Source organism: Bombina bombina, chromosome 6, assembly GCF_027579735.1.
Source record: "Bombina bombina isolate aBomBom1 chromosome 6, aBomBom1.pri, whole genome shotgun sequence".
NCBI classification, from domain to species: Eukaryota; Metazoa; Chordata; class Amphibia; order Anura; family Bombinatoridae; genus Bombina; species Bombina bombina.
This window is the reverse complement of record NC_069504.1, coordinates 296604919-296624232: the sequence shown is the minus strand read 5'-3', so window position 1 is coordinate 296624232 and position 19314 is coordinate 296604919. Positions and strand designations below refer to the sequence as shown.

Here is a 19314-nt window from a genome sequence, read left to right as displayed (position 1 = left end):
CAAAGCCAAAAAATCAAGAAAGCAACAAAAACAAAGTGAATTAATCAGGTTGACTTAGAGTTCCTTAGAGGCGGGGACTGATTTATAGCCTATATCTCTTTTGACATAGAAATTGTCTAGAAAGTTTCCCAATGTTTCATAGTAGTCAGGCTAGTAAAGTAAAAGGATTAGTGACATTCTGTTGCAGGAGGTGAAGAGGCACACTGGAAATACATCACTACCTATCCTCCTGCCCATTATCTAAATGCGCAGCGGAGGGCCATAAAACCAGCATCTAGAAACAAGGCGATTTGCACAACTAACCTACCTTTCTTGTAATAGGCTATACTCTCTGTGTTGAAAGCCTAACCCCTGTTGTGATATTTTGTGCTACATTTGGCAAGGGAGTTATTCAGTGTAGCTCAGAATGTCACTGTGCAGCTGTTCCTGAAAGGCATTTTACACTGCTCCAGGGCCTGTTTTATAAGCGCCTATTGCACACTGCCGTGTGGGAGAATTTAAGTTCTAGTGTATAAAAAATAAAATATTCAAAAATTCAAAATATTTATTACCACTACATAAAGTGGCTGAATTCCTGCAATACTCAAAATATTGTGATATATATTTACATTCACTGAATGTGGAGTGTAAAAAAGGGTGCTGAATGGGGAAACTAAGTCTGGAGCTGCTTGAATGTATTGCGGACAACTCTGGAGGCAATCTGGATTACTGTAACTCAAGGAGAACTGATGACAGAGCTCTTAAAGGGATACAAACCCCAATTTTTTTCTTTAATGATTCAGATAGAGCAAGAAATTTTAAGCAACTTTTTAATTTACTCCAATTAACAATTTTTCTTTGTTCTCTTGCTATCTTTATTTAAAAAGGACGATTGTAAAGCTTAGGAGCCAGATTATTTTTGGTTCAGCATCCGGTTTACGCTTGCTTATTGGTGGCTAAATTTAGTTTTATATCAATGCTTTTGGCATTTGTTCAATTGATTTCCCACTGTAATACCTTTAATACCAAATGATGAATTTAAATGGTTTCTTCACTTCTATCACATACCCCAAGTATTATGAGCTTCCAAATATTGTCACACGCACACACAAGTAAAACACTATTTTCTCAAAAAGACATTTATACTGATTTCACTTGTTTTTCTTCATAACACATTGACTGCCCCTACCCAGTTATCCATTCATGATCTCTATAAGGCAGTGCTTTCCAAACTGTGTGTCGTGACACAGTGTGTCGGCAGCAGTGTGTAGGTGTGTCCCTGCTTCAACACAAATTGTTTGGAATGTAACTTTTTTTTGGTTTCTGACTTTCTGCCTGCATGCTACGCATGTCACGTGGTTGACACGTGATTGATACCAAGTGGGTCACAGATCAACTTAACCTATTGCTGCAGATCAGCGGGAACTGAAACTATTCCCATTGGTGGTTTTTGCGGTACAATGGCTCCTGACTGCACATGTAGTCAGTGAGTGGGACAGCAGTGTGCTGCTCCTGCTCTTGATATATGGATAGGAAGTAGAAGCTTAAAGGGATAGTCTAGTTAAAAATAAATTTTCATGCTTCAGATAGAGCATGCAATTTTAAGCAACTTTCTAATTTACTCCTATTATCAATTTTTCTTCGTTCTCTTGGTTAGTAGCCGGCTCATTTCTGGTTCAGCACCTGGGTAGCATTTGCTAATTGGATGGATACATTTAGACACCTATCAGCAAGTGCTACTCAGGTGCTGAACCAAAAATGGGCTGGCTTCTAAGCTTACATTCAAATAAAGATACCAAGAAAAGGAAGAAAAATTGATAATAGGAGTAAATTAGAAAGTTGCTTAAAATTGCATGCTCTATCTTAATCATTAAAATGTGTAATTATTACTACACTATCCCTTTAAAAATGCTTGATGATGAAGTGTGTCTTTATCTAATATTCCAGGAAATATTCAGAAACTGTATTAAACTTTTTTTTTATTGCACATACATACTGTAACTTGTAAATACAGTTTGTTATTATATAATTTATGTATGTCTCTTAAAACAAGTTAGTTTAACCTCCTGTTTGCTAGTACAACTGAATTACTGTGTCGCGAAATGATGAAGGTCTAAAAAGTGTGTCACCAATATGAGAAGTTTGGAAAGCTCTGCTCTAAGGGCACAATCTTCTAAAACTCTTTTGTGGGGTTAACTAAAAAGGCTTCCCATTACAAGATTACTCAAAGTATCTTACAAAGACAACTTTTAGCTTGAGAGTTGTTTATCTCCCTGTGGTTTAGGCTATGATGGAGGGACAAATATTACAATATAATGCTTAAAAAATGAATACAGGATATCCCTAATCTACGTCCTTGTATCCAAGAATTCCTTTAAAATTCCCACTATTTCACACTCACATTACTTTGAATTTAAATGTTCATGCCATTTGACACTTAAAGGGACATGAAATCCAAATTTTTTTCTTTCATGATTCAGACAGAGCAAGCAATTTTAAAAAACTTTCTAATTTACGTCTATTGTGAAATTTACTTTGCTTTCTAGTTATAAGTTGCAAATTTGATAATAGAAGTAATTGTAAATTGGAAAGTTTTTTAAAATTGTATTCTCTATCTGAATGATGAAAGAAAATGTTTGGGTTTCATGTCCCATTAACCCTTTCAGTGCTAACGACGGCTCTGAGCCATCGCAGAGTTTCCCACTCATGTGCTAACTGCGGCTCAGAGCTGTCGCTAGCACTCTCCCACCATGAGATAGATCTGGGGGCTCCCACCCGCTCCTACCCCGACAATCAGGCCTGTATAGTGACAGGCATCGCCGGGGCTTCACGTTATGCGCGGTGACGTTATGCACTATGACGTAATGTTATTTAAAATTTACAATGTTAAGTATAGGAATAGGGGGCATGCTGCTTAGAAGCCTGTATCTCAGGCATCTAAGCGGCTACAGACCCCCAAGACCCACCGTTGGAAAGGTAATCATGTATCCTTTCCAACAGTGTAAGTCTTGGGGATCTGAAAAAAAAAAGGAAAAACAAATATTAAAAAACAAACAAACTTAAAACAGCTTAGCACCCAGGTGGGAATAACACTCCCCCATTCCACTACGTTGTTATATACACTTGTTTTGTCAAGTAAATTATTATCGGTTATTTTAGAGCGCCAACAGATTCCATAGTGCTAAATCCACTCATAACTAGAATAAAACAAATCAAATGTTCTCATCTGGAAGAGGAGACGAGTGAGGGAGAGTAAGAAGAGAGAGAGTAGAGATACACAGATAGATTAGATAATGCTTATTTGGCTAGAAATAAAATCAGTTGGCTGAGGATCAAATCCTATTAAAATTAGGAATGACCCTTACCCTAGTAAAAGAACTGGGTGACAATCTTTCTAGCTACATTTAAAAAAAAGTAACATTTCTCTAACCATTTGGCTGCAATGAACTGCCGGCAATCATTTAAGGTTTTTCAAACCTGCAGATAATCTCCACAGCTTCCACTATACTGCTAAGTTCACAGTTCTCAACACGCAGCAGCAAACTTTCTTGTTGCGGTATCAGTTTCATTAAGGCTGCAAAAGCTCCCTGTCACCATGAACTGAACAGCAGAATGGCAGTGGAAGGATTAAATGGATACCAGTTTGGACCAGTGTGTCATCTTTGTATGACAAACAAAATTGATCACTTAAATCATATCCATCCTTTTGATGACTGGTTTATAGAATCCTAAATTGTATTAAGATTTATTCAAAACACCACCACGTTTTTTTTTTAAAGTTTTTTTTTTTTTAGAAACTGCTGAAAAACAAATTTTAAGTTACACAAAAATTTTCAAAAGTCAACTCATTGACTTTGTGCACGTAGAAAGCGGCATATACTCGAACATTTACAGATTTGTTCACTTTTTAACATAGCCCTTCAACGGATTCATAAACACATTCAAAATAAAAAGTGTGCTGGATTGCAGACTTTTTGTTTTACTTGCATTTGATACCATTCCAACCAGCTCAATAGGCTTTTTTTTAAATAAATAAATAAAACACATAGGACATAAAAATCCTTGTGAAGGGAAAGCTTTATGAGCAGCCTGAACAATGAAATTGATTACTGAGGAAAAAATGATAAACGTTAGGTTTGTGAATTAGGATGTGTTAATTTCATGCACTTAGGAACACACACTCACACCCCACAGTAGTAGAAGCAGTAGAGGAGGAAAACACTACATGTGTAGGGGTAGAAATATTTGTTACATCATGATGCTGGCTGGCGATGGAGGGTTGCCGCCTTAAAGCCCCCTGAATGGAACTTCCACTTTGGAAAGCATTCACTACATCCATCTGCAAGGAATCAGAGATTGTGACAGCTTGCTCAGCAAGAGAGAGAGAGAACAAGAGAAAGGACCATCCCATCTACAACAAATAAAAAGCAAAGAGAAAGGCACTTTTATAGAGCAGCTAATAAAAGTAAATGGAAAAAAAATAAAAATAAAATGCTAAAGAAGATTATGAGAAACTAAGGATTCTCTCAAGCGTATTGAGGAAAATACAGGCAAGGTAGAAATGTCATGCGCACCAGTCATGTCTTCCACCAATTAACTAACATTGGAGCCCTCAGGTTACATAACCTCAACCCGCCATAAACTTTAGCTCCATCCAAGACCATACCTGAGTCTGTATTCTGTTCAGGCCCCTAAACCACAAGATCTGACCGCGACGTAATTCTCTTTCTGCATGATCTATTTCTTCTGCATCCTCAGCATACTCTTCTTCAGGAATCTCATCTTTATGAGTCCCATGACCTGCTTCTTTAAGAAACTTCAGGCGACTAGTTGGTATTGTTGTTACCAGCTAAAAGTAAAAATTATTTAGAAGACGGTTATGACGGCAGCTTATCAAATGTCTAAAGAAAAACATTTGCAGTTAGATAAATAAAATACTACTAATGATGATAATTAAACCTTAAAAAGCACAGGCCTACTCACTTCATCAGTCTCTATAAATAACTGTCTGCCAACCATCATAGTAATAAACTACCATTTGACAGTAAAAAATAGAATATGGGGTTGGTGAATACCACAATAGTTATGAATAAAAAATAGACATTTTAATACAGGTGAATTAAACTTCTAGCCAACCATAATGCTTTCCCCAGGAAAAAATTGTTTCACAGGGTGGCCATTTTAAAATGTATCTAACATGAAATGTGATTAACTTTTGATTTCACATGACAAGACAGTACAAGTAACTATATTTGAATTAATAATAGTACATAAAATAACCTTCCAAAAAGATACTTAACTGTTCAAATGCGGGTATTAGTAGTTCCTGTCATGTGGAATTAAATGTTGATCACATTTCACACCAGATAGAGCTAAAAGTAGTCTTTAATGGTAGTAATGCCCAGTGTGTGCAGAAAGCAATTACACAGAAACTTAAGGGTTACTTTATGGATGGTTACAATACTAAATTAGTATTAAGGAGATGATAAAACCACGTTTGTCATAAGAAGTGCTAGACATGAAATCGGGTTTGTAAGAAGCACGTTCTTTGCTCTCATGTACAATACCTTAATACATAGTATTCTTAAATGGCTTTAACATGAGCAATGACCATTGTACTTCTGTTTTTTGATGCATAGGCTTGGGATTTATTGGTCTTAACTGTCAATCTCTATATACATACACTTTTAAACTGCAGAGTGACAGCTAATAAACAAAATGCATCAAACAAAAGGATTCTTCCCACAAGTAGATATATAGAGGCCAAAAATAAACTAACCATTTCCTTCAGATTGTGACACCACTGCCATACCTACATTATGGGTTGGGTTATGACAAGTGCCAGTTTAAAGCACACACCTGGTAAATAAAGTCTGAAGAACCGATCCAGGTAAAGTAAGCATGTATATACCTGCATACACACTGCATGGCAATAGCCATTATACAGTTACATTAGTGCAACTGAGAGATGGACAGTGCAGACAGATTTAATGTCAGTGGACAATCTTATCTTTCAGAATATCCACAATAATGACAGAACCTCCTTAGCACTAATGCATTCGTGGTAGCTCAAGAAAAAAAAAATCATAGCTACTTACAGGACAGAATCAGGAATGAGGTGAGCGGGGTAGAACCTTCTAACCTGTTTGTTAATGTAGAGATTTGCAGCTTTCACACAATTTGTATGATTCATTCTGCATAATATACTCTTAAAGGGACACTAAACCCAATTTTTTTCTTTCGTGATTCAGATAGAGCATTCAATTTTAAGCAACTTTCTAATTTACTCCTATTATCAATTTTTCTTTGTTCTATTGCTATCTTTATTTGAAAAAGAAGGAATCTAAGCTTTTTGTTTGGTTCAGACTCTGGACAGAACTTTTTGATTGGTGGATGAATTTATCCACCAATCAGCAAGAACAACCCAGGTTGTTCACCAAAAATGGGCTGGCATCTAAACTTAAATTCTTGCATTTCAAATAAAGATACCAAGAGAATGAAGAAAATTTGATAATATGAGTAAATTAGAAAGTTGCTTAAAATGTATTGCTCTATCTGAATCACAAAAGAAAAAAATTGGGTTCAGTGTCCCTTCAAATATTATTAATTTTTTTTTACATCTTTTTTCTCCTATTAACTTTATCATAGTGAAAATGCTGCTTTGCTGGCAGCAAAGTCTGTCTATTGGATGGATAACCGATAACCCATTACTAGTAACTACCAGATAATGAGGACCCAATGATTAGTTTTAGGGGAGTATTTAAAATGTATCCCTTGTGCATCAAAGCTAAACGCAATTTACATACACATTTGGTACAATAAGTATGCAGGTAGGTTCCTCCTAAGAGTGCAACAATGGAGTCATAATGCCTACCATATCAAAACTATTTTTCATCAAGGATGTTATCAAAAACACCATGCTGGGAGAATACTTATCACATTTGTGTTTAATGTTCTGACAAATTAAAGCTGAAGAAAATAAATGAAATATAGGATACACATAAAATCGAATCTACTAAAACATAAAATGTTAAATGTTACCTGGCCCCAAAGTAATGTTCCCATACCCAGGAAAACTGACCACAACCACTGATCTACCGTCAGCTCAGTACAGCTAAATGGTTTTCCACCAAACTGCACAATAATAATCTAGGAGAGAGAAAAAAAGTTAGATAAAAATAAATAAATCATCTGCATAAAGCTCTTGAAACATTGTTTTTCAACTGTGTTCAACAACTGCAGTTAAAAAAAATGTAAGAAAACACATTTATGCAAAGAAAAGATTTAAATAGTAGAATGTTGCAACCAATGACCAATACTTAAGCATAAAATACTTGTGCTATAGAATTGGTATCCTCTGCAGGGAATCTGTTTTATCATATTTAAACTTAGCACCCTGTATAATCTAGAGACAGGAATCCAAAATGGCTGGATACATCACTCACGGGCACTCTAATAGGCTACACAATGCCATCCCCAAGTTATGATGTCCATGGGAGAAGGAAAAAAAGACAGAGTACAAATTAAGGAGGAGAAAAGTGCTTTTCTTGCAACATCTATTTATAAAATAAACTTTCATATTAAAATTTGTCCTTGATGGCTCTATTTAAAAAAAAAACTATGAAAAGCATATCATTTTGATCCTGGGGTACTAGGTTTGAAATTAAAGGGACACTGAACCCAATTTTTTTCTTTTGTAATTCAGAAAGAGCATGCAATTTTAAGCAACTTTCTAATTTACTCCTATTATCAATTTTTCTTCGTTCTCTTGCTATCATTATTTGAAAAAGAAGGCATCTAAGCTTTTTTTTGGTTTCCGTACTCTGGACAGCACTTTTTTATTGGTGGATGAATTTATCCACCAATCAGCAAGGACAACCCAGGTTGTTCACCAAAAATAAAAATGGGCCGGCATCTAAACTTACATTCTTGCATTTCAAATAAAGATACCAAGAGAATGAAGAAAATGTGATAATAGGAGTAAATTAGAAAGTTGCTTAAAATGTCATGCTCAATCTGAATCACGAAATAAATTTTTTGGGTACAGTGTCCCTTTAATATAGCCTAAGAGACTGGCAAAGCTTACTAGGATTTGTCTTCTAAATACAAAGGCCAGAGTAGTAGTAGTAATAATAATAATATTAACAATAATAATAATGATAATAAACACCTCCCAACTCTGTCACTGTTGTCAGCAAATTCATCCACAGGAATATGCAGCACGTCAATCTCTTAATTAAAAATGTACAACTTCTTTTACAACTAAAGATACTCTGACAAAATAGTTTCCATTAACATAAAAGGTGACAAGAAAGAATAAGAATAAAGCAGGATATAAACAGGATGTTATTTGAAATAAATAAATAATGAGTTTCCCTTGTTCTATTATATAATCTAAACGTGTAGTGCAAGGGTAAGCGTGAGAACACACTGCGTGCTTACCTGTATAACAAAAGTACCAAATACAATGCTGCAGAAGATCATATTGTTAAATATCCCTTCAAAAACATTTCTTTCCCCGTGAATTTTTCGTGCATTTATTTCATTAAACAGCTGCATCATGACAAACGTATTAAAGACAATGGTATAGTGTTGAGAAGGGGCAGCATGGAGGGGAGCATTTCTTCCACTGTCAATATCAAAAAGCTTTTCACCTGCAAACAAAATACATTTACAGATTGCAAATGGTATGAAACTGAGATAATGAAATATTAAACGGACATGAAACTCTAATTTGCTTTGTTCCCTTTATGCTTTGGATAGCAGAAAATCCGGCTTTTCTGTGGAGAACACCGATATGTGTATACATGCATAGATGTTAAAGTTTATATTTGTGCACTAATGTGTAGATCCATATATGTGCATATTTATATATATCTATGTTGTGAATACATCTCTTTGCATGTCTAGATGTACAGTGTTTTTTTCTTTTTTAAACAAAAAAGGTGCTGGTACTCAATGCTCGATATATTTTACAGTCTTCTCTTGTGAAAACTAGAGTATTTACATGATAATTACAAATATTACCTGTTATGATATGGCAGAGGTGGTGGTACACTCAGTAAAAAAAAAATCCCCATTCATATCTATAAGTAGATTCAGCTCCAAGCTCCGCACTGTGCAAGTCGTGAAAGCATATAGTAGCACCCCAAACCGTGACAGCATATAGTAGTACACACAGCATATAGGAGTACACAAATCGTGACCGCATATAGGAGTACACAAACCGTGACAGCATATAGTAGCACCCCAAACCGTGACAGCATATAGTAGCACCCCAAACCGTGACAGCATATAGTAGCACCCCAAACCGTGACAGCATATAGTAGCACCCCAAACCGTGACAGCATATAGTAGCACCCCAAACAGTGACAGCATATAGTAGCACCCCAAACTGTGACAGCATATAGTAGCACCCCAAACCGTGACAGCATATAGTAGCACCCCAAACCGTGACAGCATATAGTAGCACCCCAAACCGTGACAGCATACAGGAGTACACAAACCGTGACAGCATACAGGAGTACACAAACCGTGACAGCATACAGGAGTACACAAACCGTGAAAGCATATTGTAGCACACAAACCGTGACAGCATATAGTAGCACCCCAAACCGTGACAGCATACAGGAGTACACAAACCGTGACAGCATACAGGAGTACACAAACCGTGACAGCATATAGGAGTACACAAACCGTGACAGCATATAGGAGTACACAAACCGTGACAGCATATAGGAGTACACAAACCGTGACAGCTCTATAAAACAACACAACTGAAGAACTTGTTTATTCCCACATATTCACACAGTTCCTGACCATACAAAACCATAAGACGTTTGTTAAGATGAGACAGCAAGGCCTCCTTTTATTTATGTTAAATAGAATTTAAAACTTTTTCATATTATAAATCGAACAAGATTTCTACAGGCACTGCAGGTACTATTTCTCAGGTTCAGTCAATGCTATAATTACACCAGCAACAAAAAAACCTAGTGATCTACCAACTTCCCTTTATGATTTAACAACATGATTCATTATACCACTAATTCTATATCCTCAGCAAATATTAGAGGTGATAGGACAGCCTTGCGACATTCTATTTTCCTATAGACAACCTTGACCATCATTTATGCTGAAAGAACCAGAAGCCAGTCAAGTGTCATTTTAAATGATCCAGTACACAAAACTAACTTAGCACTTACACAAACTGTAATCAGTTAACACATCTATCAATGACTAGATGTTTCCAATTGGTCATTAGGAGCATATGCATGTAAATGTGCAAGCTCAGTCCCTCTTCGGTTAACCTATCTTCATGAAACTGTATAATGCTAGGATTTGAGTCACCTTTTCTGTTTTTTTTATTTTTTTTATTAAAGTAAACAAAATTCTAAATCTTATTGCTTAGTTAATTAAATGCAGTATGCCTCTTTTTGGCAGAAGACAAACTCATTATTTATAAAGGCAATTCAGCTAGACTTGTCAAATTAGAAGTCCTGGGTAGTACTCACTTATAATCATTAGGTGGCAGTATAACATAGAAAACCGTAAAATCTGCAAGCTAGAAAACCGTGAAACCAGTATATTGAAAGAATAGACGATTAACCAAGGGCATCATAAATAACCTATGGGTATCAATTAAAAACAAAGCTTTGCAGCAAGCAGGAATTAATCTAAAAGTTGACCTGAGTGTTAATATAAAGTAGTACTAGAAATGTAGAAAGCAATGACTATAACTATGACAACACCATTCACTGCATCCTCAGTGTTCATCTCACAGGACTGTTAGAGATTAGTATAGAAATTCAGGTAGTGTAAAATTCTAAACTCCTGCAGAAATGCATTATATTTAATTAGGTATAAATAAATTACTACACCCCCCCCCCCCCCACGTACAACTTTTTGGCCTGGACAATCTGGGCATCCTTTACCTCATACAGGCTCAAAAGAAATAGTCAAACAGGTCATAAAATCCATTGTCACTGTCTCAGCTATTGTGTGGTCAAACAACTTTTTTATATATATTCAGCATCATATTCATTTTAGGGGTTTCAGGCACCAACTGCTCCCCTGACCTATTTCATGTGTGCCATATAGATAACATTGTGCTTACTCCCGTGGAGTTATTTATGAGTCAGTACTGATTGGCTAAAATGCAAGTCTGTCAAAAGAACTGAGATAAGGGACAGTCTGCAGAGGTTTAGATACAAGGTAATCACAGAGGTAAATAGTATAGTAATATAACCATGTTGGTTATGCAAAACTGGGGAATGGGTATTTAAGGGATTATCTATCTTTTTAAACAATAACAATTCTGGAGTAGACTGTCCCTTTAAGAGAAGATGCTTTTGATTACACATCTTTATTTTCCTTTAAAGCACACTTACATTGGAGGGAAAATGGTTTTAATGTGTGAGCACAAATAAGGTATTTTAACCTTATAGAAATCAAAATATAGAATAAAAAGGGCATGATATTTTTTTTCCTGTTAAATTAAACAGACTAAGAAGGGAACCTTCAAATCTTCTGTTAACACAATGATTTTGATGCTAAACATTGCTCAAAAAAAAAATCAAATGAAATTGTGCCCAGTGTGTTTAATATCTTAAAAAGAATTGTTGCAAACCTGGAGTGATTTTAGAACTGTAAAATGTGGCTACTAAAAACAAAAAACTATTGGTCATTTTTAGTAACTTTTGCACACCCCTGAATAATCTCTTCTGCTATAGGCAGTTAAGTGCAGATAAAATCCTGCTTTGAGCATGCAACAAGAATGTAGATTGTTACAGGGTCAGCAGTTCTACAGCCTGCACAATGCACTCAACCCTTTTTGGGGGCAATGGAAAAAAAACACAATTTAAAGTGACAGGAAAGCCCAAAATTTTCTTTCATGATATGGATAGAACATACAATTTTAAACAACTTTCCAATTTAATTATATTATCAAATTTGCTTCATTCTATTGTAATTATTTGCTGAAGAAACAGCATTGCACTACTGGCAGCTAGCTGAACACATCTAGTTTGTTAATCACAAGAGAGTGCAGACACCAATCAGCAGCTAGCTTCCACTTGTTTAGGATATGTGCGTATTCTTTCTCAACAAGGGATACCAAGAGAACAAAACACATTTGAAAATGGAAGTTAATTTAAAAGTGACTTAAAATGACATGCTCTATCTGAATCTTGCAGGTTTAATTTTGACTTTCCTATTCCTTTAACTTGTATGAAATCAAGAAAAATAAAACACTGAACATTGCTACACTATGTTTAATAAACATTTAGGAGTAATTAAATGCCCCTATAAATTACTGGAGCACAATCAAATTATCAGACTAGATTTTTCTTAAAAAAAAATTCTGCATGTGCGTATATATCATACTAGAATTGCCCTATTTTTGTATTTCTATATACACTCACAAACTACCTGATCATTAATCACTAGTAATAATAGCTTTATAGCTTCCCTCTGTGTATGCGGGATTATTTCATCATATGGTACTACCGAGCAATGTCTAAGGAATAACAAAAGACAGTAGACAAGGATAGAGCAAATGAATAAGGTCTACGTCTAGCACCAAGTCCTTCTGGAACCGAGCAATGGTGTGCTTTTGACAACATAAAATACAAGAGATAAAGTACTAAAGATGATAACATGTAACACAAATATAAAGTACTTACCAACAAACAAAAGTGTGAAGACAACAACAAGCTGGTAGACAGCGTGACCCAAAATGTTCTTCATCATAGTGCGAGATATGAGAGGTTTATTTCTACCATAAGGTTTCCGTAATAAAAGTGATTCCGTTGGTGGTTCAGTCGCCAGAGCGAGAGATGCAAAAGTGTCCATAATAAGATTCACCCAGAGCATCTGAACAGCTTTAAGTGGAGAGTCCTGTGGAGGGGGGTGGGGGAGGAGAAAGTCAATAAAAGAAAATATCAATTGTTCTGCCGTCTGTATTTCCATATCAAAAAAGGTTAAAGTAAGGGATAGTAAATGTATTTAGCATTCTACGGCACCAGCGTTTGCAACATTGTACAACACTATTGCCATAGAGTTCTAAAGATGTGCACACTCCTGAGCTCTTAAGTTCCAGTCTAGGTTTACTCTTCAACAAAGAATACCAAATGCAAATTTGAAAATAGAAGTAAATTGGAAAGTTGTTGAAATTTGCATGCTCTACCTGAATCATGAAGGTTTTATTTTTACGTTATTGTACCTTTAATACTCATTTGGGTAACAGCACAACACATTGTTTAGCCTTAATAGCAAATGCAAAGGGTAGGGAAAAAAAAATGTAGCCACCAATCAGCAAGCACTACCCAGGGTGCTGAACCAAAAATGGGCCGGCTCCTAAGCTTATATTCCTGATTTTTAACTAAAGATACCAAAAAAACGAAGAAAAAATAATAATAGGAGTAAATTAGAAAGTTGCTTAAAATTGCATGCTCTATCGCACTGGTTTTCAAACCTGTCCTCAGATCTCCCTAACAGGCCATATTTTGAGGATATCTGAACTGGAACACAGGTGAAATAATCAGCTGACTAGTAAACATGGTCATTTTCCCTACTCTCACCCAAGGTAATCCTGAAAACCTGGCCTGTTGGGGAGCCTGAGGACAGGTTTGAAAACCAGTGCTCTATCTGAATCATGAAAGAAAACAATTTGGGTTTCATATCCCTTTAAATACATGATATCAGCGTTATAAACAAATTAAAAATGGTATAAGAACAGCCCAGTGGAATAAAATGAAGGTTTTTTTTAAAAGGGTTTTCTACATATAAGTCCAGCATCCTGGGTGTGACTGTCTCACCAAGTTTCAGTACATCTGGACATAAAGTAGAGACAATATAGGATACTCACTGTCTCTGTTTGCTACGGCCTCATTACTAGCTCTAAAGCCCTATCCATAAACTACAGTTTTTTTTATATACATTCTTGTCAGGATTCTTCTTTACATTGACCTTACCAATTGTTTATTGTGATAACGGCATTTAAGTTTTTCTGGGCCCTAATTTTTTTTTATAGATCAATAAAACTACAAGCAGTCAGATACTACTAGTACATCACTCTACAACAGAGTTTAGTATAAAAAAAGTAAATCAATATGCTATGCATTTAAAGAGACAGTAAACACTGATTAGTTGTGTGTGCTTTTGATTTATTGTTCATTTCAGTGTGACTTTGGAGCGAGTTCACTACTTCAGTTTATAGGGTTAGAAATACATCATCTGTTTAGCTGCTTTTAGAGATGGAAAATAAAAAGGGAAAAACACAAGAGAAGCGGACATTCTGCAATGCAAACCTGCAATGTTTTCAAAGTATTTTAGAGGGAAAAAAAAGTTTACTTCCCCTTTAATGAACTATAACTTGTACAACAAGCAAATCTGCTCCTCATTCTAGGGCTATACACAGAAAGTCTTTTTTAAGGAACAGGAAACTTTACACAAATGTACAATTGACTTCTATTATCTAATTTGTTTCATTCTCTTGGTATCTTATGTTGAAATAAGCAAGCAGCACTCCACTACTAGGAGTTAAACACAATAGGTGTGCCAATAATATGATGCATATATGTGCAACCACCAGTCAGCAGCTCTAGAGCCTACCTAGGTATACTTTTCAACCAAAGGATACCAAGAGAAAACAAATTAGATAATAGAAGTAAATTGAAAAGTTGTTTAAAATCACAAGCTCTATCTGAATCATGAAAGAACAAAAAATTGGTTTCATGTCCCTTTAAGCTTACATCCAGTTATACAATATGACAGTGAAACTAGGAGTCAAGAAGCAGAGCGTACTTGTGTAATGCATGCTCCCGTGAAAGCTACAATGACAGCGACTACGTTGACAGTGAGCTGGAACTGAAGAAATTTGGAGATGCTGTCATACACATTCCTTCCCCACATCACTGCTTTTACAATACTGCTGAAGTTGTCATCTGTGAGAATGATATCAGAAGCTTCTTTCGCTACATCTGTTCCAGCAATCCCCTGTAAGAGAAAAACATTAAGTAAAGCGCAAACTTAAAGGGACACTGTAGCGTGTTTTTTTTTTCTATCATTCAAAAAAACTTTTTTTTTGCCTGTTAAGAGTAATTTAAGTTGAACTCACAGCCGTATTAGCTGTGAGCTTATCAATCTTTAGTGCTTAGGAAAAAATGCTAAATGTGCATTAGTAGGAAGTAGAATCCAAAATCCAGGAAAAGTATGGAGAGAATACAGTATTAAAACTCAAGTTTTCTTTATAAACTGTTAAGCCTGTAAAAAGGCTTAGACACACAGTGAACGTCAGCTCCAAAAGCCGTCATTTACTACTGGGACCTAGTTGAACACATCTGCTGAGCCAATAACAAGATGTGTGTGTAACCACCAATCAACAGCTAGCTAACAATAGTGTGTTGCTGTTTCTGAGCCTATCTATATATGCTTTTAATAGTCTTTACCAATAAGTTTAACGTTATACCAAAACAGCGATGAATTAATTTATACTATTGTTATAAAGTAGCCTTCGGATTTAAACACAAAATCCATTAAATCATTTACAGCCATTTGATACAAGATCAGTTTCATTCGCTCTTTAAATTAACATGTATTTATGCTTTGAAAAATAAATGTGCTAATGTGCATCTTTAATCTGAATACTGCAAAGGAAGGAGCAGCCCACCCAAATGTTCAATACATATGGCAGAAAGCTAGAACACTTTGTAAAAATGTGCCTTACAGAGACCATGCGTTCTAAAATTCTGTTGTCATGACATTTCCTGCTGTCATATCAAGATAAAAACATAGTAGCATCTACTGAAGGACCATATGAGCAAGCAAAATACATTTTCATCATTTTAATTCACAAAATAAACCAGAAGAGCAAAAATGTTCTACAGCAATACATGTAGAGTTGACATCAGGATGAGAATGGCCAGTAGACAGCTTCTTTGCTGCACAGAGATAACCTTGAAACTGATACTGGGCAATGCAATTCTAAGGCTGAAATAACATCTCTTTAGTGCGATAACAGCACCTTAAAGGGATTTTGTACTAAAAAATATGTAAGAGCAGCATTTAAACATGGTAAAAATAAGTATCACCTGAAAGCTGGTTAAAGATAAACTAAAACTAATAAAGAATCAGCATTTACAACTAATGAAAACTCTTAAATACTTATTAAAGCTGAGGGACGTGGCTCTGCAAGCCTGACAAAGTGATTGTTTATTCAGATTATCATGATTATTATCAGTCACCAAATTCTTTAGTACCAGGTACATGTAGGGTTGCCACCTGGACACTTATGAGTGCTGTAGGGTAAGCAGGGGCGGAGCATGTATTGTGTCTCTCAACATCACATGAATAGTGCTAATGTACAGTACAATACATGTTCTGCCCTGCTTACCCTGCAGCATGTGTAACTCATAAGTGTCCGGAAAAACATAGCCAAGGTGGCAACTCTAGGTATACGAGCTGGGGTACACAGTGACTGTTTTATGGTAAAAAATACATGAAACAGACTAAACAAAACAAATGAAAACAAGGGGAGGAGCCTGCTGTAAACACAGAAACAAGCATTAAAAAACATAATTTATGTAAGAACTTACCTGATAAATTCATTTCTTTCATATTAGCAAGAGTCCATGAGCTAGTGACGTATGGGATATACATTCCTACCAGGAGGGGCAAAGTTTCCCAAACCTCAAAATGCCTATAAATACACCCCTCACCACACCCACAATTCAGTTTAACGAATAGCCAAGAAGTGGGGTGATAAAAAAGTGCGAAAGCATATAAAATAAGGAATTGGAATAATTGTGCTTTATACAAAAACATAACCACCACAAAAAAAGGGCGGGCCTCATGGACTCTTGCTAATATGAAAGAAATGAATTTATCAGGTAAGTTCTTACATAAATTATGTTTTCTTTCATGTAATTAGCAAGAGTCCATGAGCTAGTGACGTATGGGATATAAATACCCAAGATGTGGATCTTTCCACACAAGAGTCACTAGAGAGGGAGGGATAAAATAAAGACAGCCAATTCCTGCTGAAAATAATCCACACCCAAAATAAAGTTTAACGAAAAACATAAGCAGAAGATTCAAACTGAAACCGCTGCCTGAAGTACTTTTCTACCAAAAACTGCTTCAGAAGAAGAAAATACATCAAAATGGTAGAATTTAGTAAAAGTATGCAAAGAGGACCAAGTTGCTGCTTTGCAAATCTGATCAACCGAAGCTTCATTCCTAAATGCCCAGGAAGTAGAAACTGACCTAGTAGAATGAGCTGTAATTCTCTGAGGCGGAGTTTTACCCGACTCAACATAGGCAAGATGAATTAAAGATTTCAACCAAGATGCCAAAGAAATGGCAGAAGCTTTCTGGCCTTTTCTAGAACCGGAAAAGATAACAAATAGACTAGAAGTCTTTCTGAAAGATTTAGTAGCTTCAACATAATATTTCAAAGCTCTAACAACATCCAAAGAATGCAACGATTTCTCCTTAGAATTCTTAGGATTAGGACATAATGAAGGAACCACAATTTCTCTACTAATGTTGTTGGAATTCACAACTTTAGGTAAAAATTCAAAAGAAGTTCGCAACACCGCCTTATCCTGATGAAAAATCAGAAAAGGAGACTCACAAGAAAGAGCAGATAATTCAGAAACTCTTCTGGCAGAAGAGATGGCCAAAAGGAACAAAACTTTCCAAGAAAGTAATTTAATGTCCAATGAATGCATAGGTTCAAACGGAGGAGCTTGAAGAGCCCCCAGAACCAAATTCAAACTCCAAGGAGGAGAAATTGACTTAATGACAGGTTTTATACGAACCAAAGCTTGTACAAAACAATGAATATCATGAAGAATAGCAATCTTTCTGTGAAAAAGAACAGAAAGAGCAGAGATTTGTCCTTTCAAGGAACTTGCTTAGATGGGACGCCATCAAATCTATTTCTGGAAGTTCCCACATTTGAACGATCTGAAGAAACACCTCTGGGTGAAGAGACCATTCGCCCGGATGCAACGTTTGGCGACTGAGATAATCCGCTTCCCAATTGTCTACACCTGGGATATGAACCGCAGAGATTAGACAGGAGCTGGATTCCGCCCAAACCAAAATTCGAGATACTTCTTTCATAGCCAGAGGACTGTGAGTTCCTCCTTGATGATTGATGTATGCCACAGTTGTGACATTGTCTGTCTGAAAACAAATGAACGATTCTCTCTTCAGAAGAGGCCAAAACTGAAGAGCTCTGAAAATTGCACGGAGTTCCAAAATATTGATCGGTAATCTCACCTCCTGAGATTCCCAAACTCCTTGTGCCGTCAGAGATCCCCACACAGCTCCCCAACCTGTGAGACTTGCATCTGTTGAAATTACAGTCCAGGTCGGAAGCACAAAAGAAGCCCCCTGAATTAAACGATGGTGATCTGTCCACCACGTTAGAGAGTGTCGAACAATCGGTTTTAAAGATATTAATTGAGATATCTTTGTGTAATCCTTGCACCATTGATTCAGCATACAAAGCTGAAGAGGTCGCATGTGAAAACGAGCAAAGGGGATCGCGTCCGATGCAGCAGTCATAAGACCTAGAATTTCCATGCATAAGGCTACCGAAGGGAATGATTGTGACTGAAGGTTTCGACAAGCTGCCATCAGTTTTAGACGCCTCTTGTCTTTTAAAGACAGAGTCATGGACACTGAATCTATTTGGAAACCCAGAAAGGTTACCCTTGTCTGAGGAATCAATGAACTTTTTGGTAAATTGATCCTCCAACCATGATCTTGAAGAAACAACACAAGTCGATTCGTATGAAATTCTGCTAAATGTAAAGACTGAGCAAGTACCAAGATATCGTCCAAATAAGGAAATACCACAATACCCTGTTCACTGATTACAGACAGAAGGGCACCGAGAACCTTTGTAAAAATTTTTGGAGCTGTAGCAAGGCCAAACGGCAGAGCCACAAACTGGTAATGCTTGTCCAGAAAAGAGAATCTCAGGAACCGATAATGATCCGGATGAATCGGAATATGCAGATATGCATCCTGTAAATCTATTGTGGACATATAATTCCCTTGCTGAACAAAAGGCAAGATAGTCCTTACAGTTACCATCTTGAACGTTGGTATCCTACATAACGATTCAATATTTTTAGATCCAGAACTGGTCTGAAGGAATTCTCCTTCTTTGGTACAATGAAGAGATTTGAATAAAACCCCATCCCCTGTTCCTGAACTGGAACTGGCATAATTACTCCAGTCAACTCTAGATCTGAAACACAATTCAGAAATGCTTGAGCTTTTACTGGATTTACTGGGACACGGGAAAGAAAAAATCTC

The 19314-nt window shown here is 36.3% G+C and overlaps 1 protein-coding gene across 10 annotated transcripts in view; it reads right to left on the bottom strand.

Annotated features, from left to right (window-relative positions):
- ATP2B1 (ATPase plasma membrane Ca2+ transporting 1) overlaps positions 1 to 19314 on the bottom strand; it is a 413071-nt gene that overhangs the window by 10124 nt on the left and 383633 nt on the right. For 5 of the 10 annotated variants that reach the window (XM_053716915.1, XM_053716914.1, XM_053716912.1 and 2 more), the window contains 6 exons: positions 14785 to 14976; positions 12663 to 12876; positions 8422 to 8633; positions 7021 to 7128; positions 4646 to 4828; positions 4205 to 4390 (listed from right to left, as the gene is read on the bottom strand). In XM_053716915.1, coding sequence (XP_053572890.1) covers positions 4205 to 4390; positions 4646 to 4828; positions 7021 to 7128; positions 8422 to 8633; positions 12663 to 12876; positions 14785 to 14976 — 1095 coding nt within the window. Of the gene's footprint in view, positions 1 to 4164; positions 4391 to 4645; positions 4829 to 7020; positions 7129 to 8421; positions 8634 to 12662; positions 12877 to 14784; positions 14977 to 19314 lie in introns of all 10 variants that reach the window. The other 5 variants (XM_053716922.1, XM_053716918.1, XM_053716917.1 and 2 more) reach the window with 5 other exon arrangements.